Below are 26,295 nucleotides of genomic sequence, written 5' to 3' on the forward strand. Positions count from 1 at the left end.
CCTGCATCACATATGGCACAGCTCTGGCTTTGTGGTGCACTGGTCTGGCATCCGGGGTGATGCGTATCATTACTTTGGTACCTTTGAATGTCCGATGCCAGCTTGAAATAGTGATTCAAATTGCTAAAGGACCTGTGAGCATGAACTTCGCTCCACAGATGAAATGGCGTGCACACCCCGCCATTTCCAGTTCATCTCAGCTAACTAGCTCCTCCCCAACAGTGCGGGACCATTGTCCAGGACAATCCAGAGAGGCAGCCGGTTCACCGATCCATTGTGTGTGACTGCCAACATTGCATGGCCTAGCACTGGAATGATTTCTTTGGTGTACGTCCGTAATTGCATCTCAATGCGTTCTAGTTTGGGTCTGTTGACTTTGAGTGGCCACAGCTTTTCGAATTGTTGAACACTCATGAGTGACTGGCTGGCCCCCGTGTCCAGCTCCATGCGTACAGGGATGCCGTTTAATAGGACTTTCATCATCATGGGTGGCGTTTTGGTAGAAAGCTGTGAATGTTTGCCACATGAACCCGCTGAACTTCAGCGTCCATTGATTTGCCCCAAGTGTCATCCTGCCTCGCAGACCCCTCATCTGGTTCATCCGCCTCGTATATTAGCCTGGTTACAGGCTTTCTGCACATTCTGGCTAAATGGCCACTGAGGTTACAATTTCTGCAGACGAACTGTTGAAACCTGCAAGTCCTGGCAGCATGTCTGCCCTCACACCTCCAGCATGAACTGAGATTCCCATTGTTGTGAACAAAAGAGCTGTTACAAGGCATTTCTCGCTAATTGTCCCTTTGACTGCTCTTGAGCACCCTGTTAGTGGGTGTCAATGGCCCCATCCCGGGCCGCATTGTCCACTGGGGGGCGTAAATGTCCGTTCAGCCTGCCATTGTCTCTGTTGGAGACTTACTCTTGGGTCTATTGCTGCCTGGGGTGTGTCAAACTGCCCTTGCCTGCCTGCGGGGCTCTGTGTCGCATTTATGATATTGACTCCCTGATCCATTGCCACGTTGGAGGCAGAATTGCGCGCATATATTATCTTGGTTTCCTCCTCCGCCACCATAAAAGTCTGGGCCATCAACGCCGCCACTTCCAAGGTCAAGTTCTTGGTCTCAATTAGCTTTCTGAAAATCCCAGCATGACCGATGCCCTCAATAAAGAAATCCCTTAGCTTCTCCCCCCTGCAGGCGTCTGTGAACTTACAGAGGCTGGCCAAGCACCGGAGGTCTGCAACGAAGTCCGGTATGCTCTGTCCTTCCCAATGTCGGTGGGTATAGAATCTGTGTTGGGCCATGTGTACACTGCTCGCCGGTTTGAGGTGCTCAACGATTAGTTTGCTGAGCTCTTCAAAGGTTTTGTCCGCCGGCTTCTTGGGTGCTAGCAGGTCTTTCATGAGCGTGTAAGTCTTAGGTCCACAGCTGGTCAGTAGATGAGCCCTTCGCTTGTCGGCCGCTGCGTCTCCCAGCCAGTCCTTCGTGACCAAACTCTGCTGGAGCCTCTCAATGAAATTGTTCCAGTCCTCACCAACACAGTACCGTTCATCTCTGCTGCCGGTGGCCATTCTCGTGGGACGTTGATTCCCATTTCTCGTCGCCAATGTAAAGTCCTTACACAATACCACAAATCCACATGAGGCACATTCTATGGACAAGGTCACTCCATGACCTGAACCTTTATTCACAGGACCAAGAAATGATGACCCTGCGTGGGACCTCCCTTTATATACCTGGATGACCAGGTGAGGAGTGTCTCCCACAAGTTCGCCCCCTGTGGTCAAGGTATGCATTTCTTACGTATATACAGTATTGCAGTGTTGTTACATAAAGGTTACATAAATGACAAATTCTTTGGTATAAGTGCGCAGCGTTGTGTGAATCGGGCTTAGTTTTGGCCTCTGTGCCTTGTTACTCCACAGTTTCTCAAAAGCCTTCTGGCTCATAATCGATTGACTCGCCCCTGTGTCCAATTCCATGAAGACTGGAATGCCGTTAAGTTTAACCTTTAACATTATCGGAGGGCTTTTGGTGATGAAGGTGTGTACCCCATACACTTCCTCCTCATCCTCCGGTTGAGTTGCCTCTCCTGCTCGTTCAGTGTGATCTGCACTGGATCAGTCATCCTCTGCTGACTCTGTCACGTGGTGAGTCCGAGGTCGCTTGCACATTCGCTGGAGGTGCCCCACTCTTCCACAGCCTTGCACACATAGTGCTTGAATCGACATTGATGGGCTCTATGACTGCCCCCTCTGAGTCACCCTAGGCCTGACCTCTGCGGTTGTGTGGGCCCTACCATGTACAGTTCTGCCTGCTGAAGGCATTATTTATGCACAGTACTTGCCAGTGAGCTTCGATTCTGTGAAAATATCTGTTTCGTGTTGTCACTCGTGGATATGAAGGCCTGGGCTATTGTGATGGCCTTGCTCAGATCTAAGGATTCGGCAGACAGCAGTTTGCGGAGGATGACCTTGTGGCCAATTCTGAGCACGAAAAAGTCCCGCAACATTTCCCCCAAAGATTCTGCAAATTCGCACTGTTCCACAAGGGGTCTTAGGTCGGCGATAAAACTCGCTGCGTGTAAAAGCGATACCTGGCCATTAAGATGTTTTCCTTCCACAGAAAGTTGTTGAGGCCAGTTCGTTAGATATATTCAAAAGGGAGTTAGATGTGGCCCTTATGGCTAAAGGGATCAAGGGGTATGGAGAGAAAGCAGGAATGGGGTTCTAAATTTGCATGATCAGCCATGATCATATTGAATGGTGGTGCAGGCTCGAAGGGCCGAATGGCCTACTCCTGCAGCTATTTTCTATGTTTCTATGATAGGGGAGACTCGAACGAAGGGGCATAATCTTAGAATAAGGGGCTGCCCATTTCAAACTGAGATGAGGAGGAATTTCTTCTGAGAGAGGGTTGTAAAGTTGTGGATTTCGCTGCCTCAGAGAGCTGTGGAAGCGAGAACATTGAATAAATTTAAGACAAAGATAGACAGCTTATTAACCAATAAGGGATTAAGGAAATACTAGGGGACCGAGGGTCTAGCAAGAAGGAGGAACTGATGGAAATCCTTATTAGTCAGGAAATTGTGTTAGGGAAATTGATGGGATTGAAGGCCAATAAATCCCCAGGGCTTGATAGTCTGCATCCCAGAGTACTTCAGAAAGTGGCCCTAGAAATAGTGGATGCATTGGTGATCATTTTCCAACAGTCTATCGACTCTGGATCAGTTCCTATGGACTGGAGGGTAACTAATGTAACAGCACTTTTTAAAAAAGGAGGGAGAGAGAAAACGGTTAGCCTGACATCAGTAGTGGGGAAAATGTTGGAATCAATTATTAAAGATGAAATGGCAGCGCTTTTGGAAAGCAGTGACAGGATCGGTCCAAGTCAGCATGGATTTATGAAAGGGAAATCATGCTTGACAAATCTTCCAGAATTTTTTGAGGATGTAACTAGTAGAGTGGACAAGGGACAACCAGTGGATGTGGTGTATTTGGACTTTCAAAAGACTTTTCACAAGGTCCCACACAAGAGATTGGTGTGCAAAATTAAAGCACATGGTATTGGGGGTAATGTACTGACGTGGATAGAGAATTGGTTGGCAGACAGGAAGCAAAGAGTCGGGATAAACGGATCCTTCTCAGAATGGCAGGCAGTGACTAGTGGAGTGCCGCAGGGCTCAGTGCTGGGACCCCAGCTATTTACAATATACATCAATGATTTAGATGAAGGAATTGAGCATAATATCTCCAAGTTTGCAGATGACACTAAGCTGGGTGGCGGTGTGAGTTGTAAGGAGGATGCTAAGAGGCTGCAGGGTGACTTGAACAGGTTAGGTGAGTGGGCAAATGCACGGCAGATGCAGTATAATGTGGATAAATGTGAGGTTATCCACTTTGGTGGCAAAAACATGAAGCAGAATATTATCTGAATGGCGGCAGATTAGGAAAAGGGGAGGTGCAACGAGACCTGGGTGTCATGGTACATCAGTCACTGAAAGTTGGCATGCAGGTACAGCAGGCGGTGAAGAAGACAAATGGCATGTTGGCATTCATAGATAGGGGATTTGAGTAAAGGAGCAATTGTACAGGGCTTTGGTGAGGCCTCACCTGTAATATTGTATTCAGTTTTGTTCTCCTAATCTGAAGAAGGACGTTCTTGCTGTTGAGGGAGTGCAGCGAAGGTTCACCAGACTGATTCCCGGGATGGCAGGACTGACATATGAGGAGAGACTGGATCAACTGGGCCTGTATTCACTGGAGTTTTGAAGAATGAGAGGGGATCTCATAGAAACATATAAAATTCTGACGGGACTAGACAAGTTAGATGCAGGAAGAATGTTCCCGATGTTGGGGAAGTCCAGAACCAGGAGTCACAGTCTAAGGATAAGGGGTAAGCCATTTAGGACCGAGATAAGAAGAAATTTCTTCACTCAGAGAGTTGTTAACCTGTCGAATTCTCTACCGCAGAGAGTTATTGATGCCAATTCGTTAGATATATTCAAGAGGGAGTTAGATATGGCCCTGACTGCTAAAGGGATCAAGGGGAATGGAGAGAAAGCAGGAATGGGGTACTGAAGTGAATGATCAGCCATGATCTTATTGAATGGTGGTGCAGGCTCCAAGGACCGAATGGCTTACTCCTGCACCTATTTTCTATGTTTCTAAGGGGTTATGGGGAGCGTGCAGGGAAGTGGACCTGAGTCCATGATCGGATCAGCCATGATTGTATTAAATGGCGGAGCTGTCTCGAGGGGCCGTATAGCCGACTCCTGCTCCTATTTCTTATGTTCTTATGTCCTTCGGTGGAGGTGTTCCTGCGCCAGCTCTGTTTAAGTCTTGTCCGTTGGTTTGTCTGGAACCAGTAGATTTTTGAGGGGGCCATATACCGACGACGCACATGTGGTGAGGAGAATCGCCCTGCGCTTGGTCTCCGTCTCAGCCGTGTCCAGCTCGTTTGCCACGAAGTACTGGTTGAGACGCTCAATGAAGGCTTCCCAATCATCACCCTCAACAAATCTCTCAAGAATACCAACGGCATCCATTTCCGCGTGAAAGTTTGTGATCTGTAACTCGTTGTCAGTTGTTAAGTTCAGAATAACTCCACGAGACTGTGTTGTAAGCTCAAACCATTGTGACCTTGGTCTCTTTAATATAACTCCAAAGTGAGGCAGCAGCGTGGTGGACTGTCTTTTATGCCTGCTTGCTCCAGGGTGCACAGGTGACCCATTGGTCTCCCACAGGTGTGCCCCCTAATGGCAAGTCTTACACATAGGTTAGGTTCACATACATAACAACAGACATGACTCCTAAGGTTAGTAACAAATGTGCTTCATGCCAAAATAACCAAATGCTTACTGCCAGCACACAATTCACATTTATAAATAACTTGCAAACACTCAAAAGGTCAGATTCCTTTAATGCTAGAAAATATTGGCAATAATGCAACATTTTTCAAAATGCTGGCTCTTTAAAGTGACATTTCTGTATTTTCTTCTTGGGTCCTTTTGCCAACTTTCTGCATGATTTCCACAATCATCTCGATCAACAATTTTGTGAATATTTCTCATATGTTTAGCTTTGATTTATTGTGGAAGTAACACATAAACCAAAATGTGTTGATGGTACATAAACCCAAAATAACCAAAAAAATTAAGAATTTTTACTTTCACTTGAACCCAGACAACAACTTGCAATTATATAGTACCTTTAATGCCAAAAGATGCTTCACAGAAGCATGAAGAACATATACACCAAGCCAAAGGAGAGATTAAGTGAAGATGGTTTTTAAGGAACGTCTTAAAGGAGGAAAGGGATGTGCAGAAGCAGAGGAATTTAGAGAGGAAGATTCACAAGAGGCTAGAGGCAGAAAATGTTCAGAGGGGGATGTTGTGGGGCTGGAGGAGGAAAGAGATGGAAGAAGGGGCTGTGAGGCCATGGAGGGAGTTGGACAAGGATGATCATTTTAAATGAGGTTTGGAGGACCATGAATGCCAGCGAGTACTGGGGTGACGAGTGAAGAACTAGGTTTGAGACAGAATATGTGCAGCAAAGTTTTAGACATATTGAAAGGTGGAAAATGGAAGGCTGGCCAGGACAGCATTGGAGTAATTGAGTCCGGAGATGACAAAGTAGTATCAGAGGGTTTCACTGGCAGATGGGGTGAGGTAGTGGCAGAGATGGGAAATAGTATAAAGATGAAAGTAAAAGGTGCGATAGACTGGATGTGGGATTGGAAACTCAATTCGGGCTTGAAAAGAATGCTGCAGTTGCAAATACTTTGATTCGACCTGAGACAGTGGCTAGGGAGGGGCAAGAATCAGAGTAGAGAGGAGTAGTTGTTGGTCAAACCCCACTCCAAAGACTTCGAGTCTGATACTTCAGTGTAGTAATGACGGAGTCCTGCATTGCCAGAGGTGCCGTCTTTCAGATGAGACGTCAAACCTAGTCTCTTCTCTCAGGTAGTGATAAAAGATCACATGCCACTCTTTGAAGAAGAGCAGGAAAGTTCTCCTGGTATCCTGACCAATATTTATCTCTCATCCAACATCATTAAAACAGTTAATCTGATTATTTAGCTCACTGCTGTTTGTGTGACCTTGCTGTGTGTATTTTGGCTGCTATGTTTTCTTACACTGCAACAGTGACTTAGACTTCAAAAGTACTTAATTGGCTGTGAAGTACTTTGGAACATCTGGAGGTTGTGAAAGGTGCCATATAAATGCAAGGTTTTTCTCTCTTTGAAGGCATCTATTAGGTCACCCCCTTTATCTTCTCGGCTCAGTGAAAACACCTCAATATTTCAAGTCTCTGTTTATAACTATAACCCCAGATCCCTGATAATATTCTTGCAAATTTATGCTGCACCTTTTCCATTGCTTTAAATTTCTTTATATACTAGGGTTCCCAAAATTACACATCATACTCCAGTTGTGGCTTACCTAAAGTCTTGAACAGCTTGACAGATGCAGCATGGGGGGCGGGGCTTGACAGACGCATGTGCAAAAAAAGTGCAGTTACATCGCATTTTTATCACTTTATCCACTGTCACCTTATGTAAGCTGTGTACCAGCTTAAAGTTTAATTTCAACAACCATCACTTCACATTTTTCCACTCTGAACTGCTTCTGCCAACTGTTTGCCCATCCTGCTGGCCTTACTGGATCTCACCTTTCACATAAACTCTCCTATCCACACCTTCAACATCATCATCTTATGCAGCCTCACCAAGATCAAAATCACCAATGAGGATATTTCTGACCACTTCCTCATTTTACCATCCACTTACCCTACTTTCCTCCAGTCCCACTATCCTCATCCTCTATCCAGGTGGTAAAGTAAGCTCTCTTGTCTTGCATCAAGACCTGCATGCCCATCACACCTGTGCTTACTCATCTGCGCTGTCTCATTAATTATGGGAATATATTGGGCTTCATGGGGCAATTTTAACTTTTGCTGATAGTGTAAAGTGGACAACATTAGATCGACCGCCTGTTATACATCTCTACATCATTAGAGTAGTAATAGTTGGGGATTTCAATTACCCTAATATTAACTGGAATAGAATTAATGTGAAAGTTATAGGGCCCAAGTTTACACATGATTTGCACCTGATTTTTAGGAGCAACTGGTGGAGAACGGACTATCTTAGAAATCACAATTCTCCACATTTTTTTTTCTGCAGTTCTAGTCAGGTAGAACAGTTCTACTTTGGAACAGAATTTTTTCTTCAAAAGGGGGCGTGTCCGGCCACTGACGCCTGATTTCAAAGTTTCCACAGTGAAAACGTACTCCAAACTAACTTAGAATGGAGCAAGTGAAGATTTTTGTAGAACTGAAAAAACCTGTTCTACACATTAAAAAATCAGGCGCGGGTTACAAATTAGGCGTAGGGAACGAGGGGGGGAGGGGGGGGAAGGAAGTCATTAAATTCTACAATAAATCCTTAGTTATACTGATACAAATATTATACAAACAAATCCAACCTAAATAAACATTTATAAGCAAAGAAAAGATGAAATAAACCATGTTCCTACCTGTGTGAAAGTTCTTCAGGCAGGCCTTTAGGAAGCGGTTTGCCGTCGGGACCGAAGGCTGAATGGGCCGGGCCCGAGATTTCGGGCAGGGCCCGTCCCCAGCACCAGAGGTAGGTGGCGTTGGGTCGGGTCGGGGAGAGAGGTTCGGTTCGGGTCGGCGGGGGAGGGAGGGAGAGAGGGGGAGGGAGGGAGAGAGGGAGGGGGAGGGAGGGAGAGAGGGAGGGAGAGAGAGGGAGAGGGGGAGGGAGGGAGAGAGGGAGAGGGGGAGGGAGGGAAGGAGAGAGGGAGAGAGGGAGGGAGGGAGAGAGGGAGGGAGGGAGGTCAGGTCAGGGAGGGAGGTCAGGTCGGGGAGAGGGAGGTCAGGTCGGGGAGGGGGAGGTCAGGTCGGATCCAGTCCGGGGGCGAGAGTAGAGTCGGGTCGAGTCGGGTGGGAGCGGGAGCGGCAGCGGCAGACGGGTCGAGTCGGGTCCGGTCCGGTCGGGGGGTGGGGGGGGGGGCGGCGGAAGCAGGAGCGGCAGCGACAGGCGGGTCGAGTCGGGTCCGGTCCGGTCGGGGGGTGGGGGGGGGGGCGGCGGAAGCAGGAGCGGCGGGGAAGCAGGAGCGGCAGCGGCAGACGGGTCGAGTCGGGTCCGGTCCAGTCGGGGGGTGGGGGGGGCGGCGGAAGCAGGAGCGGCGGGGAAGCAGGAGCGGCAGCGACAGGCGGGTCGAGTCGGGTCGGGGGGGTGCGGGGGGGGAAGCAGGAGCTGGCCGTGGGAGGAGCCTTATTCACGCAGCCCCAGTGAGGCCATTCGGCCAGGGCTAGGGGCTGCGTGCTTCGGGCCCCTCCCACACAGTTTCGGGCGCCTGGAGCTAGTGCACTTGCGTGCCCACTATAGTGCGCATGTGCAGAGCTCCCGGCACAGGGTCCTAGCTCCGCCCCCTACAGCTCCTGCTGCGCCGCGCCGAGGACCAGAGGACCTGCAGGGAGGTGGAGAATACGGTGGGTTTTTTTAGGCGCACTTTGTGGCGTGAAAAACGGGCGCCCAGCTCGGAGGGGCGCCCGTTTTTTATCGTGTGGAAACTTGGGCCCATAGAGAAAACAGAATTCTTAAAATGCATTCAGGAGAAACTTTTCAGCCAGTGCGTAGCAAGTCCAACAAGAGAGAGGGAGGTTCTGGACTTAGTTTTAGGGAATGAAGCTGGGCAGGTGGAAGGGGTAACAGTGGGAGAACATTTTGGTGGTAGTGATCATAATTCAGTTAGATTTAGGGTAGTTATGATCGACCAGCAATAAAAATTCTCAAGTGGGGAAAAGCTCATTTTACTAAGCTGAGATGAAATTTAGCTAAAGTGGACTGAAAACAGTGACTTGAGGGTAAATCAGTGTCAGAGAAGTGCAAGACATTCAAGGAGGAGATAATGGTGGTTCAGAGCAAGTATGTTTCCTTAAAGAAAAAGGATGGGTCTAACAAATCTAGAGTGCCCTGGATGTCAAGGGCCATACAGGATAGGATAATGAAAAAAAGGGAAGCTGATGACAGATACCGACAGCTCAATACTGCAGAAACCCTGGAGGAGTATAGAAAGTTCTGGGGTGGAATTAAAAAATAAATTAGGAAAACAAAGAGAGAACATGACAAAATATTGGCAAGTAAAATCAAGGAAAACCCAAAGATGTTTTATAAATACATTAAGAGCAAGAGGATAACTAAAGAAAGAGTAGGGCCTATTAGGGACCATAAAGGTAATGTGTGTGTGGAGGCGGAGGACATGGGGATGATTCTTTATAAATACTTAGAAACATAGAAACATAGAAAATAGGTGCAGGAGTAGGCCATTCAGCCCTTCGAGCCTGTACTACCATTCAATAAGATCATGGCTGATCATTCACCTCAGTACCCCTTTCCTGCTTTCTCTCCATACCCTTTGATCCCTTAAGCCGTAAGGGCCATATCGAACTCACTCTTGAATATATCCAGTGAACTGGCATCAACAACTCTCTGCAGTAGGGAATTCCACAGATTAACAACTCTCTGAGTGAAGAAGTTTCTCCTCATCTTACTCCCAAATGGCTTACACCTTACCCTTAGACTATGTCCCCTGGTTCTGGACTTCACCAACATTGGGAACATTCTTCCAGCATTTAATCTGTCCAGTCCCCTCAGAATGTTATATGTTTCTATGAGATCCCCTCTCATCCTTCTAAACTCCAGTGAATACAGGCCCAGTCGATCCAGTCTCTCCTCATATGTCAGTCCAGCCATCCCGAGAATCAGTCTGGTGAACCTTCGCTGCACTCTCCCAATAGCAAGAACGTCCTTCCTCAGATTAGGAGACCAAAACTGAACACAATATTCCAGGTGAGGCCTCGCTCAGGCCCTGTACAACTGCAGTAAGACCTCCCTGCTCCTATACTCAAATCCCCTAGCTTTGAAGGCCTGCTGTACCTGCATGCCAACTTTCAATGACTGATGTACCGTAACACCCAGGTCTCGTTGCACCTCCCCTTTTCCTAATCTTCCGCCATTCAGATAATATTCAGCCTTCGTGTTTTTGCCACCAAAGTGGATAACCTCACAGTTATCCACATTATACTGCATCTGCCATGCGTTTTCCCACTCACCTAACCTGTCCAAGTCACCCTGCAGCCTCTTAGCGTCCTCCTCACAGCTCACACCGCCACCCAGCTTAATGTCATCTGCAAACTTAGAGGTATTACACTCAATTCCTTCATCTAAATCATTGATGTATATTGTATATAGCTGGGGTCCCAGCACTGAGCCCTGCGGCACCCCACTAGTCACTGCCTGCCATTCTGAAAGGGACCCATTTATCCCGACTCTCTGCTTCCTGTCTGCCAACCAGTTCTCTATCCACGTCAGTACATTACCCCCAATACCATGTGCTTTAATTTTGCACACCAATCTTTTGTGTGGGACCTTGTCAAAAGCCTTTTGAAAGTCCAAATACACCACATCCACTGGTTGTCCCTTGTCCACTCTACTAGTTACATCCTCAAAAAATTCTAGAAGATTTGTCAAGCATGATTTCCCTTTCATAAATCCATGCTGACTTGGACCGATCCTGTCACTGCTTTCCAAATGTGCTTCTATTTCATCTTTAATAATTGATTCCAACATTTTCCCCACGACTGATGTCAGGCTAACCGGTCTATAATTACCCGTTTTCTCTCTTCCTCCTTTCTTAAAAAGTGGTGTTACATTAGCTACCCTCCAGTCCATAGGAACTGATCCACAATCGATAGACTGTTGGAAAATGATCACCAATGCATCCACTATTTCTAGGATACTCTGGGATGCAGACGATCAGGCCCCGGGGATTTATCAGCCTTCAATCTCATCAATTATCTAACACAATTTCCCGCCTAATAAGGATTTCCTTCTGTTCCTCCTTCTCACTAGACCCTCGGTCCCCTAGTATTTCCGTAAGGTTATTTGTGTCTTCCTTCGTGAAGACAGAACCAAAGTATTTGTTTAACTGGTCCGCCATTTCTTTGTTCCCCATTATAAATTCGCCTGAATCTGACTGCACTAATCTTTTTCTCTGCACATATTAATAGAAGCTTTTGCAGTCAGTTTTTATGTTCCCAGCAAGCTTCCTCAAAATACTCTATTTCCCCCCTCCTAATTAAACTCTTGTCCTCCTCTGCTGAATTATAACATTCTCCCAGTCCTCAGGTTTGCTGCTTTTTCTGGCCAATTTATATGCCTCTTCCTTGGATTTAACACTATCCTTAATTTCCCTTGTTAGCCATGATTGAGCCACCTTCCCCGTTTTATTTTTACGCCAGACAGGGATGTACAATTGTTGAAGTTCATCCATGTGATCTTTAAATGTTTGTCATTGCCTATCCACCATCAACCCTTTAAGTATCACTCGCCAGTCTATTCTAGCCAATTCACGTTTCATACCATCGAAGTTACCTTTCCTTAAGTTCAGGACCCTAGTCTCTGAATTAACTGTGTCACTCTCCATCCTAATAAAGATTTCTACCATATTATGGTCACTCTTCCTCAATGGGCCTCGCACAACAAGATTGCTAATTAGTCCTTTCTCATTACACATCACCCAGTCTAGGATGGCCAGCCCTCTAGTTGGTTCTTTGACAAATTGTTCTAGAAAACCATCCCTTACACACTCCAGGAAATCCTCCTCCACCGCATTGCTACCAGTTTGGTTAGCTAATCAATATGTAGATTAAAGTTGCCCATGATAACTGCTGTACCTTTATTGCACGCATCTCTAATTTCTTGTTTGATGCTGTCCCCAACCTCACTACTACTGTTTGGTGGTCTGTGCACAACTCCCATGGGCTTTTACTTTCGTGTTCAGTCTGCCATGTGGGACCTTTGTGTCTGTTTTCACAAAAGAGAGGGACGATGCACACATGGCCAACAGGGAGGAGGAGTGTGAAATATTAGATGAAATACACATAGTGAGAGAGAAGGTATTAAGGGATTTACCATCTTTGAAAGTGGATAAATCCGCAGTCTGTTAAGAGAAGTAAGAGAGGAAATATCAGAGGCTCTGGCCATCATTTTCTAATCCTCTCTGGCTACAGGTGTGGTGCCAGAGGACTGAAGGACTGCTAATGTTGTACCGCTGTTTAAAAAGGAAGAAAGGGATAGACCGAGTAACTACAGGCCAGTCAGGCTAACCTCAGTGGTGGGAAAATTATTGGAAAAAATTCTGAGCGACAGGATAAATCTTCATTTCGAAAGACACGGATTAATCAAGGGCAGTCAGCATGGATTTGTTACGGGGAGGTCGTGTCCAACTAACTTGATTGAATTTTTTGAGGAGGTAACAAGGAGGGTCGATGAGGGTAGTGCATTTGATGTCGTCTACATGGATTTTCGCAAGGCTTTTGATAAGGTCCCGCATGGCAGACTGGTCACTAAAGTAAAAGCCCATGGGATCCAAGGCAAAGTGGCAAGTTGGATCCAAAATTGGCTCAGGGGCAGGAAGCAAAGGGTAATGGTCGATGGTTGTTTTTGTGACTGGAAGGCTGTTTCCAGTGGGTCTCTGCAGGGTTCAGTACTAGGTTCCTTGCTTTTTGTGGTACACATCAATGATCTAGACTTGAATGTGTGGTTAATAATGAAGAAGAAAGCTGAAGACTGCAGGAAGATATCAATGAACTAGTCAGGTGGGCAGAACAGTGGTAAGTCAAATTTAATCGGAATAAGTGTGAGGTAAAGCATTTGGGGAGAGCTAACAAGGCAAGGGAATACACAATAAATGGTAGGACACTGAGAAGTGTGGAGGAACAGTGTAGAGGAAGAAAGGGACCTTGGGGTGCATGCTGACAGATCCCTGCAGGTTGCAGGATTGGTAGATAAGGTGCTTAAGAAGGCATATGGGATACTTGCCTTTATTAGCCGAGGCATAGAATATAAGAGCAGGGAGGTTATGCTTGAACTGTATAAAACACTAATTAGGCCACAGCTATAGTAATGCAGTTCTGGTAACCACATTACAGCAAAGATGTGATTGCACTCGAGAGGGTAGAGAGGAGATTTATGAGAATGTTGCCTGGACTGGAGAATTTTAGCTATGAGGAAAGTCTGGTTCAGCTGGGGTTGTTTTCTTTGGAACAGAGGAGGCTGAGGGGAAACCTAATTGAGGTGAATAAAATTATGGGTGGCTTAGATAGAGTGGATAGGACGGACCTATTCGCCTTAGCAGAAGGGTCAATAACCAGGGGGCATAGATTTAAAGTAAGTGGCAGAAGGTTGAGAGGGGATTTGAGGAGAATTTTTTCACTCATAGGGTGGTGGGGGTCTGGAATTCACAGCCTGAAAGGGTGGCAGAGGCAGAAACCCTCATAGCAATTAAAAAGTACTTGGATATGCATTTGCAGTGCCGTAACCTACAAGGCTATGGACCAAGAGCTGGAAAGTGGGATTAAGCTGGATAGCTCTTTGTCGGCCGGACACGGTGGGCCGAATGGCCTCCATCTGTGCTATAAATTTCTATGATTCTATCTTTTAATTTCCATTGAATTCAACGAAAAGGAAAATCAATTGAGATGTAAAATAGGCGGCCGTTCCGATATCACCCGTTTTACACTATCGCCAAATGTGTTTAGTTTGGGAGTCATTTTCAGTCTGTCAACTAGCAACAGTGAGCTCTGTGTTTAAGCTGGCCCAGCAAGAAAGCCAGATCAATCTGAGGCTACAGCATGTTTCATGTAAAAATGAGCTTCTGTTGTAAAATATTTGTGAGTGGCATATTATTATTTTACACATCAAATAAAATAATAATACCATGTACTGTTCATTTACCTCTCTTATTTAATTAAAACCACTGGTTGGTTTAGAGCCTGAGTCTCAATTAGGTCAAAGTATATATTCAATTTGAATTTTATACATTCCAGTAACCAGTGTAATCTAGATATTGGGAAAGTTAAGATATGCTCTGGATTGTAAATCGACCTACGGGAGGGAGTGGCTGGTGATGCTTGGTGTGAGAAAAACAGTGTAAAAACCCAAAATATCGCAGTACTATATAAATTGAAGTTGTGTTGTTGCATCATACTGGGATTTCTGGCATTATTATCATGTAATAATGTTAATTTTTTTTAGTTTTATTACACTTGTTTAATAAACAAAAATGAAAGAAATCGAGGACTTATCATTTATCAGCTGCTTGATGGGATAATATTGATTAGGCAGATTTGTCTGGGGAATTGTGAATAATGGGTTGGGATCATGAAGGGATCCTTCTGATTCTTTTCTGAAGATTTAAATGGTATTTTCATTTATTTCCATGTTCGCTGTTCGTGTGCTTTTATTAAAGGGTCCAGTGGGTTTAACTCTACCCCTCTTTTTTCTCCACAAACTTTAAATGAAGACGATGGCACCAGGGCACATGGTGGTGGACCTTGCAATTGTGGAAAACAGTCCCATTATTATAACACTGGTATTATTTAAATGTCCCAAAGGCAGTAGACTCACATTTAGTGACAGATGTATTTTGCTGACTCCATCACCATGTCTCATTAGGCTGCATGTTTGTGAAAAACAAGAGAGTTCTTTGCTGCTTTCAGTTGAATTGCCCTTTTGGGAGCTACAATTAATTTAGTAAGAGAGCACCTATAGAGCTCTGCCATTGGTTAGTTGGAAAACATAACAAAAGCTCAGCCACCACTTATTTACAAAGCAAGTCAAGTGCCACACTAAAATGAAAAATTTAGTAGAATAACAATGTTCCCCACAGATATCTTCTTCAACAGCCCTCTGTAGCACCACTATGGAAGCATAACCTTTCTTATACATCAAAGGCTGAGGAGCAACCATTAACTCTGAGGGTCCAATAATATAACCAGCATCACCCAGTTACTACACTTTAGACGATAGGGCTCCATATTACAGGCACTGAGGCCTAATCATTGCTCAATGCGCTCAGCATCCATAATGAACTCTAACTGCAATCCAAATAAGGTTTGCTTCCTATAATCTGGTAAGAGTGCCTGAAAAATACACCACTGCAGTGATCACTGCAAGGAAGATATATGGGGTGATTTTAACACCAGGCATGTAAGGCGTTCACCCAAGAGGCAGACGTATCATTAATGTTTGCTAATCAGGGTCCTATCACTCAGATAGGATCTATGGAAATTTTAATGGCCTACTGGCTGCAGTGACCACCATGGTCATTCTGATCAGTGCAATCTGCCAGGCACCCAGCACAGGCCCCAAAAGCTTAGTCAAAAATTTCTCTATGGAGCAAGGAGGAGCAGGAGTGCTCCTCTGAGCCCCACATGTAAGACTGGGCCTGCCTCCCTTCCTTTCCATCAGCTGGCCCTGCTAATTCCCAACCTCTACGCATGAATTACATGTGGACAGCCCCCAGGCCGGATAATTTTTGCCTGCCAGCACCTGGTCAGCTGCCTGAATAAGCCCGGTCTGGTGAACAGCTGGCCAACAGGATGTTAATGAGGCCCAGCTGTTAAAATTGGCATGACCTCCCAGTGGAACCATTCAGCTTTCCACCGGGGAGTTAAAATCCATGCTCAAGAGCAGCGGACCTGGTTGGCGATGGAGAGGAGACCAGGATATGAAGAGCGGCGGAGAGAAGGTCCAGTATCACCAAGAGCAGTGGACCTGGTCGGGGAAAGAGAGGAGAGAAGAAAAAAAAAATCCAGGAGTGACATCACAGGATAGCTGATAACTGATTGGTTGGTAAAGGTCACACTGTTTTTTTTGTTCTTCAAGTTAGAGGCCAGGGGTTAAATAGCTGGCAAAGGATAAAGCAGGAGCTTGGAAATTAGTAACTGTGAATACTATATTAAATTAGTAACTGTTAATACTATATTATATTAATAACTTGAATTAGATACATCTTAGTCTTAAGTTTCAGGAAAGTTAGTTAATAGTCGAATAAATAAAGGCATGGCAGGGCAGCTCGGCCCAGCAGAATGCACATCTTGTGCCCTGTATGAACTCCAGCACGCCTCCCGTGTCCTGGACAACCACATGTGCAGGAGATGTCGTCAAATGGAGGAGCCCGGGCTCCGGGTTTCAGAGATTCAGCAGCAGCTGGCATCACTGCAGTGCATCCGCGATGCTGAGAGCTATGTGGAAAACACATTTCAGGAGGCGGTCATCCCACAGTTAAGGAGTGTGCGGGAAGGAGAGAGGGAATGGGTCACCACCAGACAGAAGAGGAGGACCAGGCAGGTAGTTCACGAGCCCCCTGAGTGCATCTCGCTCTCGACCCAGTATTCTGTTCTGAGTACTGAGGAGGGCGATGGCTCTTCTGGGAAGTACAGCCAGAGCCATGTCCACGGCACCACAGGTGACTCAGCTGTACAGGGCGGGAGGAGGATGATAGGAAAAGCAATAGTGGTAGGGGATCCGATAGTTAGAGGAGCTGACAGGTGGTTCTGCGGCTACAGACGTGACTCCAGGATGGTATGTTGCCTCCTTGGTGCTAGGTTAAGGATGTCACTGAGCGGCTGCAGAACATTCTGAGGCGGGAGAGGGAGCAGCCAGAAGTCATGGTCCATATTGGCACCAATGACATAAGTAGAAAGAGGGATGAGGTTCTGCAGGCAAATTATAGGTAGTTAGGAATAAAATTATAAAGCAGGATCTCAAACGTATTCATCTCTGGATTACTCCTGGTGCCATACACGAGTGAGTATAGAAATAGGAGGAATGCGTGGCTGGAGAGATGGGGCAGGAGGGAAGGCTTCAGATTCCTGGGGCAGTGGGGCTTGTTCTGGGGGAGAGGGAACCAACACAGGCTGGACAGGTTGTACCTCAACAGAGCCTGTACCACTATCCTCGCAGAGATGTTTGCTAGTGCTGTTGGGGATGGGTTGAATTAAATTGGCATGGGGGAGTAGGCACCAGGATGTAGCATTAGAAAGGAGAAAAAAGGGAGCAAAGGATTGGGAGAAACGGATAGAACTAAAGCAAGAAATAGTAAGGTATTTGGTGGGGTCAGACTAAGAGAGAACACAGGATGGTCTAAGATAGGTTTGCAGTGTATTTATGTGAACACAAGAAGCATAGTAAACAAGGTTGGTGAGCTGCGGGTGCAAATAGCCACATGGGAATATGATGTTATGGCAATAACGGAGACCTGGCTCCAAAAAGGGCAGGATTGGGTATTAAATATTCCTGGTTATATGGTGTTCAGAAAAGATAGGGAAGAAAAGGAGGTGGTGTGGCAGCATTTCTTAAGGAGAACATTACACTGCTGTGTAGAAAGGATGTCCTGAAGGGGTCAAGGGCAGAATCTATATTGCTAGAGTTAAGAAAAAATAGAGGTGTTATTACACTATGAGGTGTATTCTGTAGGCCACCAACCAATGGGAAAAATGGAGGAGCAAATTTGCAGAGAAATTACAGAGAGGTGCAAGAATTATAGAGTAGTGATAATGGGGAACTTCAACTATCCTAATATAGACTGGGATAGTGAAAGTGTAAAGGACCGAGAGGGGGAAAAATTTCTGAAGTATGTTCAGGAGAACTTCCTTGATGAGTATATTTCCGGCCCAATGAGGAAGGAGGCATTGCTGGATCTGGTTCTGGGGAATGAGGCAGGTCAAGTGGAGCAAGTGTCATAAGGTTTAGATTAGCTATGGAAAAGGACAGGGAGCAATCTAGAGTATAAATACTTAATTGGAGGAAGGCAACGTTCAGTAGGATAAGAATGGATCTGATCCGAATAAACTGGAATCAAAGATTGGCAGGCAAAACTGTAGTGGAACAATGGGCTGCATTTTAAGAAGGAAATAGTTCGGGTACAATCGAGATACATTCCCACTAGGGGGAAAAGTAGGGCAACTAAAGTCAGAGATCCATGGATGACGAAATAGATCGAGAGTAAGTTGAAGCAGAACAAAAGCGCGTATGACAGATGTCAGGTCGAGAATACATCTGAGAGCTAAATATAGAAAGTTCAGAGGAGAAGTGAAAAAGAAAATGAGAGGCAAAGAGGGTATGAGAATAGAATGCCAGCTCACATAAAAGGTAACCGTAGGAAGAGGAGGGGTGGGGCCGATTAGGGACCAAAGAGGAGACCAATGCACAGAGGCAAAGGGTATGGCTGAGGTACTAAATGAGTACTTTGCATCTGTCTTCACCAAGGAAGAAGATGCTGCCATAGACGTAGTGAAGGAGGAGGTAGAGGAGATACTGGGTGGGATATGTCATGTATGTATGCTTGGAGTTACTAGCCACTAGGTGGCGCGACTGTCGGAGGTCATTGGGCTGTATGTATGTGTGTGCAGCCCAGGTATAAAAGGCAAGCCATCATGTAATTTGAGCCCTAATAAAGCAGAGCCAGGTTTGTACCTGTGTTAGTTTACAGTATTCAGTCTATCGCGTTATTACATACATAACAGGATAAGAATTGATAAAGATAATGTACTAGAAAGACTGGCTCTACTTAAAGTAGATAAGTCACCAGGAACGAATGGGATGCATCCTACGATGCTGAGGGAAGTGAAGGAAGAAATCAGTGGTGGTACTGGCCATAATCTTCCAATCCTCTTTAGAAATGGGCTTAGTGCCAAAGGACTGGAGAATTGCAAATGTTACATCCTTGTTCAAAAAGGGGTATAAAGATAAACCCAGCAACTACAGTTTAACTACTGTAGTGAGGAAGCTTTTAGAAACATTAATCAGGGACAAAGTTAACAGTCACTTGGACAAGTATGGATTAATTAAGGAAAGCCAGCATGGATTTGTTAAAGACAAATCGTGTTTAACCAACTTGATCCGAGTTTTTGATGAGGTAACAGAGAGGGTTGATGTGGTGTACGTGGATTTCCAAAAGGTGTTTGTACTGGAGAATTGGCACATAACAGACCGCCAGCAAAGTGAAGCCCATGGAATAAAAGGGACAGTGGCAGCATGGGTACGAAATTGGCTAAGTGACAAGAAACAGAATAGTGGCGAACAGTTGTTTTTCGGACTGGGGGAAGATACACAGTGGTGTTCCCCAGGGTCAATTCTGGGACCACTGTTTTTCTTGGTATATATTAATGACTCGGATATGAGTGTACAGGGCATAATTTCAAAATTTGCAGGTGACACAAAACTTGGAAGTATGGTGAACAATGAGGAAGATAGTGATAGACTTCAACAAGACAGATAGGCTGATGGAATGGGCGGACATGTGGCAGCTGAAATTTAACGCAGAAAAGTGTGAAGTGATACAAGTAGGAAGAATGAGGAGAGGCAATATAAACTAAAAGGTACAATTCTAAAAGGAGTGCATAAACAGAGAGGCCTGGGGGTATATGTGCACAAATCATTGAAGGTGGCTGGTCAGGTTGAGAAAGCAGTTAAAAATGCTTACGGGATCCTAGGCTTCATGAATAGAAGTATAAGAGTACAAAAGCGCGGAAATTATGATGAATATGTATAAAACACTGGTTCGGCCTCAACTGGAGTATTGTGTCCAATTCTGGGCACTGCACTTCGATTTGAAGGCCTTAGAGAGAGTACAGGAGAAATTTGCGAGAATGATTGCAGGTATGAGGGTCTTCAGTTATGTGGATACACTGGAGAAGCTGTGGTTGTTCTCCTTGGAGCAGAGAAGATTGAGAGGAGATTTGATAGAGGTGTTCAAAATCATGAGGGGTCTGGACAGAGTAGATAGAGAGAAACTGTTCCCAATGGTGGAAGGGTCGAGAACCAGAGGACACAGATTTAAGATGATTGGCTTTTTATGCAGTGAGTGGTTCGGATGTGGAATGCGCTGACTGAAAGGGTGGTGGAGGCTGTCTCAACCACAGCATTCAAAAGGGAGTTAGATAAGTTAGTGAAAGAAAAGAATTTGCAGGGCTACAGGGAAAGGGCAGGGGAGTGGGACTAGCTGAGATGCTTTTGCAAAGAGCTGGCAAGGGCTAGATGGGCCAAAAGGCCTTCTTCCCTGCTATAACCATTCTATGATTCCATGAAGGCACAAAAGTGGTGGTTAATTTCTATGGAGATCTGGAGCCATGGTCCCACTGAGAGTTTATAACTTTTGCATAGAATTATGCATTCTGGTTCATTTTAAGCACTTTCATACTCCACAATTGATAGACGAAAAACAAAGGAAAAGCTAAAATTGACATTTAGATTTTCAATTCTTCCCTAAAGGTTATCTCAACAACCACTCTCCCCCTCCACCCCAGTTCATTGATGTGCTCCATCTCCTCCAGACACAGCTCACAACATTATACCTCTAAAGCAAGTACGAATATCACAAGGGATGATCATGTAGACAAGTTTCATAGAATTCTATGAGTAGGTAACAGACATAGTAGATGGGGAAATGCAGTAGAAACAGTGTACATGGGCTTTAAAAAGGTCTTTGATAAAGTACCACACGAGAGATTAAGGAGTATGGAAATCGAGGGGAAGAAAGCAAGCTAGATTAAAAAATGGTTCGAAGGGTGAAAACACAGAGTAGGAGTTAAGGGCAGCTTTCGGGAGTGGTGTCAAACCTGAAGATGATAGTAAATTTGGAGATATACGGTATGCAATATTAGGTACCACACTATATAGTTCAGATGTTGAGGCTTTAAAGAAAGCAGAACTAGTGGATGTGGTGCATTTGGACTATCAAAAGGCTTTTGACAAGGTCCCACACAAGAGATTGGTGTGCAAAATCAAAGCACATGGTATTGGGGGTAATGTACTGACGTGGATAGAGAACTGGTTGGCAGACAGGAAGCAGAGAGTCGGGATAAATGGGTCCTTTTCAGAATGGCAGGCAGTGACTAGTGGGGTGCCACAGGGCTCAGTGCTGGCACCCCAGCTCTTTACAATATACATTAATGATTCAGATGAAGGAATTGAGTGTAATATCCCCAAGTTTGCAGATGACACTAAACTGGGTGGCGGTGTGAGCTGTGATGAGGACGCTAAAAGGCTGCAGGGTGACTTGGACAGGTTAGGTGAGTGGACAAATGCATGGCAGATGCAGTATAATGTGGATAAATGTGAGGTTATCCACTTTGGGGGCAAAAACACGAAGGGAGAATATTATCTGGATGGCGGCAGATTAGGAAAGGGGGAGGTGCAACGAGACCTGGGTGTCATGGTTCATCAGTCATTGAAAGTTGGCATGCAGGTACAGCAGGCGGTGAAGAAGGCAAATGGTATGTTGGCCTTCATAGCTAGGGGATTTGATTATAGGAGCAGGGAGGTCTTACTGCAGTTGTACAGGGCCTTAGTGAGGCCTCACCTGGAATATTGTGTTCAGTTTTGGTCTCCTAATCTGAGGAAGGACATTCTTGCTATTGAGGGAGTGCAGCAAAGGTTCACCAGACTGATTCCCGCAATGGCGGGACTGACATACGAAGAGAGACTGGATCAACTGGGCCTTTATACACTGGAGCTTAGAAAGATGAGAGGGGATCTCATAGAAACTTATAAGATTCTGACGGGACTGGACAGGTTAGATGCGGGAAGAATGTTCCCGATGATGAGGAAGTCCAGAACCAGGGGACACAGTCTTAGGATAAGAAGTAGGCCATTTAGGACTGAGATGAGGAGAATCTTCTTCACTCAAGGAGTTGTTAACTTGTGGAATTCCCTACCGCAGAGAGTTGTTGATGCCAGTTCATTGGATATATTCAAGAGGGAGTTAGATATGGCCCTTACGGCTAAAGGGATCAAGGGGTATGGAGAGAAAGCGGGAAAGGGGTACTGAGGGAATGATCAGCCATGATCTTATTGAATGATGGTGCAGGCTCGAAGGGCCAAATGGCCTACTCCTGCACCTATTTTCTATGTTTTTATGTTTCTACAAGGTACATTTATGAGGACACTGCCTGGTTTGAGGAAAAAAAAATCTTCTTCTTCTCCTTCTTAGGCAGTCCCCCAGAGTCGAGGATGACTTGCTGCCACATTAAGATGAGTTCTAAGGTGACTGATGAGACCAATGCAGGATCTACAGTCTCTGTCACATGTGGGGCAGACAGTGGTTGGAGGGATGGGTGGATGGGTTGCTTGATTTGTTATACGCTCCTTCCGCTTTTTGTATTTGGCTTCCATGTGCTCCCGGCAAAGAGACTCAAAGTTTTCGGTGCCTTCTTTTCCACCACTTTGAGGGGTCTAGGGCCAGGGATTCCCAAGAGTCCATGGGGATGTTGTATTTTTTCAAGGAGGCTTTGAGGGTGTCCTTGAAGCGTTTTCTCTGCCCTCCTGAGGCTTGTCTGCTGTGACGAGCTCAGAGTAGAATGCTTGCTTTGGAAGTCTAGCATCAGGCATGCGGACAATGTGGCCCGCCCATCGGTCGAGCTTGGTCAATGCCTCGATACTGAGGATGTTGGCCTAAGACAAAACGCTGACGTTGGTGTGCCTAACCTGCCAATGAATTTGCAGGATTTTGCAGAGGCAGCATTGGAGGTACTTATCCAGTGCTTTGACGATAGGCATGAAACATTGGGTATTCTTTTTGTTACAACACAGATTACGGGGCAATATTATCAAATTATGAAGGAATGGGATAGGGTAGATATATGCAGCCTATTTCCAGTGTTGGAGAGGTCAAGAATGAGGGGCCACAGGTATGAGATTAAATGTAAAAGATTTAGAACAGAGGGCAGGAAAAACAACTTCACACAGAGAGTTGTGAGGCTGTGAATTCACTTCCTGGGTTAGTGACTGAGAAGGAACTATGTCAGCATTCAAAATTAGATTGGCTAGGTGGATGAAGGAAAAATGGATAGATAGTATACAGTGAATACCTATCTGTTAATGGTAATTCCCATTTCTAAACATAATGGAATTAATTAAAATGTTGGTCTCAGATTTCCATATTCTGTCTCAGTCCTCCCTATGTTTGTTACACGCCCCAAAATATTGGAGTTAATTTTCACCTTCACTTCATAGGCGGAACTGGTGGAGCGGATCATCTGCCCATTATAGAACCCGTCGGATTTTCATTCCACTGCAATGAATGGAATGGAAATCGGGCAGGTTCTATAACAGGTGGGCAATCCAGTCCACCAGATTATCGCCCATAAGGAGAAAACAAAAATGTTCCCTATTCTTTTAAGCAATGAGCTTTTACTCCTTGTTCAATTTACATCCAGTTTTTCCAACTCCATTCAACTGTTAATTTCAAATTCTGCATCTTTCTCCAAATCTGTCCTTGTACTAAAAAAATTATCTGCCTTTCAGCCACTGTTAAGCAGCATCATCAGCATAGGCAGTCCCTCGGAGTCAAGGATGACTTAAGCATAGGGAAGAATTGGAGCATACAGTGATTCTGTGAAATACTGATGAACATTCACCTTAGATATTAAGGTGACAGACAGCACATTTATACAAATGAGTTGCCATTGTAAGATGGTCATAGGCTTTTTCTGAAGCTGTCTGTGTTACTTTTGTATGCTTCCCTACATTCCAACCACACATTTTCATGCATGCATGAATTTTTTCCATTTAAAAGTGGGTGAGCGGCCTTTGCGGGACCTCCAGACTGTCACATGGGCATGCAACCACACAGCTTAGCAGGAATGTTGATTCCAACAATGCACTTCAAAAGTACTTCACTAGCTGTAAAATGCTTTGGGTTGTCCTGAGGTCGTGAAAGGCGCTATATAAAGGCAAGTCTTTCTTTCTTGCTTGTCTCAAAGTGGAAATAAGTGGTTGTGAAAGGGCAAAAAGTTTAAGCGTGGAACATTGCAAAGATTAGTATTTACAAAATACTTACATCTCAATTTATCCAGTATCTTCCCTCCACATATTGTTGCTAATGCCACTTTCACAGCAAAAACTGATATTTTGCCATGGCCGTCTCTGAAAAATCAACCAGATAATTACATTTTAAACAATTGTTATTAGTCAGCAGTCATTTAAAAAATAGAGGAAAATAAGCTTATCCACTTCTGCAAACAGATTTCGATTTTAATGTCACTTACCTCACTTTGGAACAGTTATGAAAAAGAGAAAGATTTCTTTCCCCAATCTGAAACTTATTTTAATACAACAGAACTTTTTTTTTCTGGTGAATTTCTTTCTCATGTTGATGTTTACTAATTGAACATCACTGATTGACAGTTTAAAATAAATATGGAGGAAGGAGCAACTTCTGATCTCGATTCTGAACCTGGTTCTGGTGTAGTATGTTGTCGCAGAAAACCTGTGATTCCAAGATAATTTAGGAAGCTATCTTTGGGGCTACAACCTGACTGTTCCTCTGTGACTTCAGGTTGTGAGCCTGAGCTGAATCCAACTACATTATAGACTTTGCAAAAAAAGGATTGCAATACTGAAATTAGAACCATAAATGTTTACAACATAGGAGGCCATTTGGCCCATTGTGTCTGCCCTAGCATCTTGCTGAAGCAATCCAACATTAATTCTACTGTTCTGGACTTCTCCCATAACCCTGTATCTTCCTCTTTTTAAAATATTTATCCTCTTTTCCCATAAAAGATGCAATGTTTCTTTGTTTCAACTCTCTCTGCAAACTGTCCTTCCATATTTCAACAACTCTGCAAAGAAATTTCTTCTAATCTCTCTCATACTGTTTCTCATAAACAACTTCAAATGAACACGGTACAAGTAACTAAACATTCAGGCTTCAAAGAGACTGAAATTAAATATGTCTGAAGTTGTATGGTTCCTTTGGGTCAGAGACTCAGATGCAATTAACTGCTCACATGTTAAACAAAAGATTCGGGGGAGAAATTCGATCGAGTCTCTGTTGTGGTGTATATCGAGGCGGATCGGTACTTTTAGCGTATTGAAAAAGTTTGCATCTCCCACCCAGAAGTTCATCAGAATTGGTTGAAGAGCTGACAGGGGTGCTAAATCAGCCATTGCACACCAGAGCTGGGGGGACACTAACGAAAATGCCGGTGCTAAATTTAACCGAGCCATTGCGCATGAACCAAACTCCGATTCAGATCCCGGGAAAAGCTGAGTCTTAAAGGCTCGGCATAGTAATGCACCCATGAAAGTTTTCAAAATCACTTTTTCTCAAGCTGAACTCTTATTTCAGTCTGCTGCTGGAAACTCGAAGGCTCACGCACCGTTCTCTGTGTAAACTTTGCACTGACTGACCTCCAAGGGAAATGCTTCCTCATTTCTTTAAGTAGCCACCAGTTAACGACTCTGCAAAACTGTACCGACTGTTTTTCCAGATGTTGTTATTGGCGAGTGCTCAATGAGGCACACGCACCGAATTTAGCGACTGAGACACAAGCGTGCACATTGCACCAGGATGACGTCATGATCGTCAGCAGCCAGGCGCAAGTGGTTTGCATTCCCGGGAAAGCTCTCATGAAATTTCAGTCGGGACGCTCAAAGCAGTGCGCCCGATTACTAAGCTCTAACGCTCGCATTCACCCCACCTCTGGCAGCTAACTGAAGCTATAGACAACTGAAAATCAAGCCCTAGGACTCAAATATTAATTAAATGGATAGTAATTTCATTGCACTAGAGTGTCATTCCATTCAGTAATATGGGAAGAGAAGTAGGATGTTGCAATTTTGTCTCATTATTATAATGTACTCATACTGTACCCGTTTCTATGTAGTGACCTGCGAGGAATCAACAGCAGCAGCACCGGAAGAGGCGGCAGAGCATAAAGAGCGCAGGAGACTGAGGCAACAGACCTGAAAGGAGTCAGTAGCATTGAAGGAGGCGGCAGAGTATAAAGAGCATGGGAGACCGAAGCCACGGATCTGAAAAGAGTCGACTGCACTGGCGGCGGACACAAATCCGCCAAATTCTAAAAGAACAGCAAAAGCAAGGAGTGATGTCACAGGACTGCAGGTAGATGATTGGTGG

The 26,295-nt window shown here is 45.0% G+C and overlaps 1 protein-coding gene across 17 annotated transcripts in view; it reads right to left on the reverse strand.

Moving 5' to 3' along the window:
- dtna (dystrobrevin, alpha) overlaps positions 1-26,295 on the reverse strand; it is a 709,829-nt gene that overhangs the window by 317,315 nt on the left and 366,219 nt on the right. For all 17 annotated transcript variants that reach the window (XM_070892657.1, XM_070892659.1, XM_070892667.1 and 14 more), the window contains one exon: positions 24,211-24,296. In XM_070892657.1, coding sequence (XP_070748758.1) covers positions 24,211-24,296 — 86 coding nt within the window. The remainder of the gene's footprint in view (positions 1-24,210; positions 24,297-26,295) is intronic.

Source organism: Pristiophorus japonicus, chromosome 1 (assembly GCF_044704955.1).
Source record: "Pristiophorus japonicus isolate sPriJap1 chromosome 1, sPriJap1.hap1, whole genome shotgun sequence".
Taxonomy (NCBI): Eukaryota; Metazoa; Chordata; class Chondrichthyes; family Pristiophoridae; genus Pristiophorus; species Pristiophorus japonicus.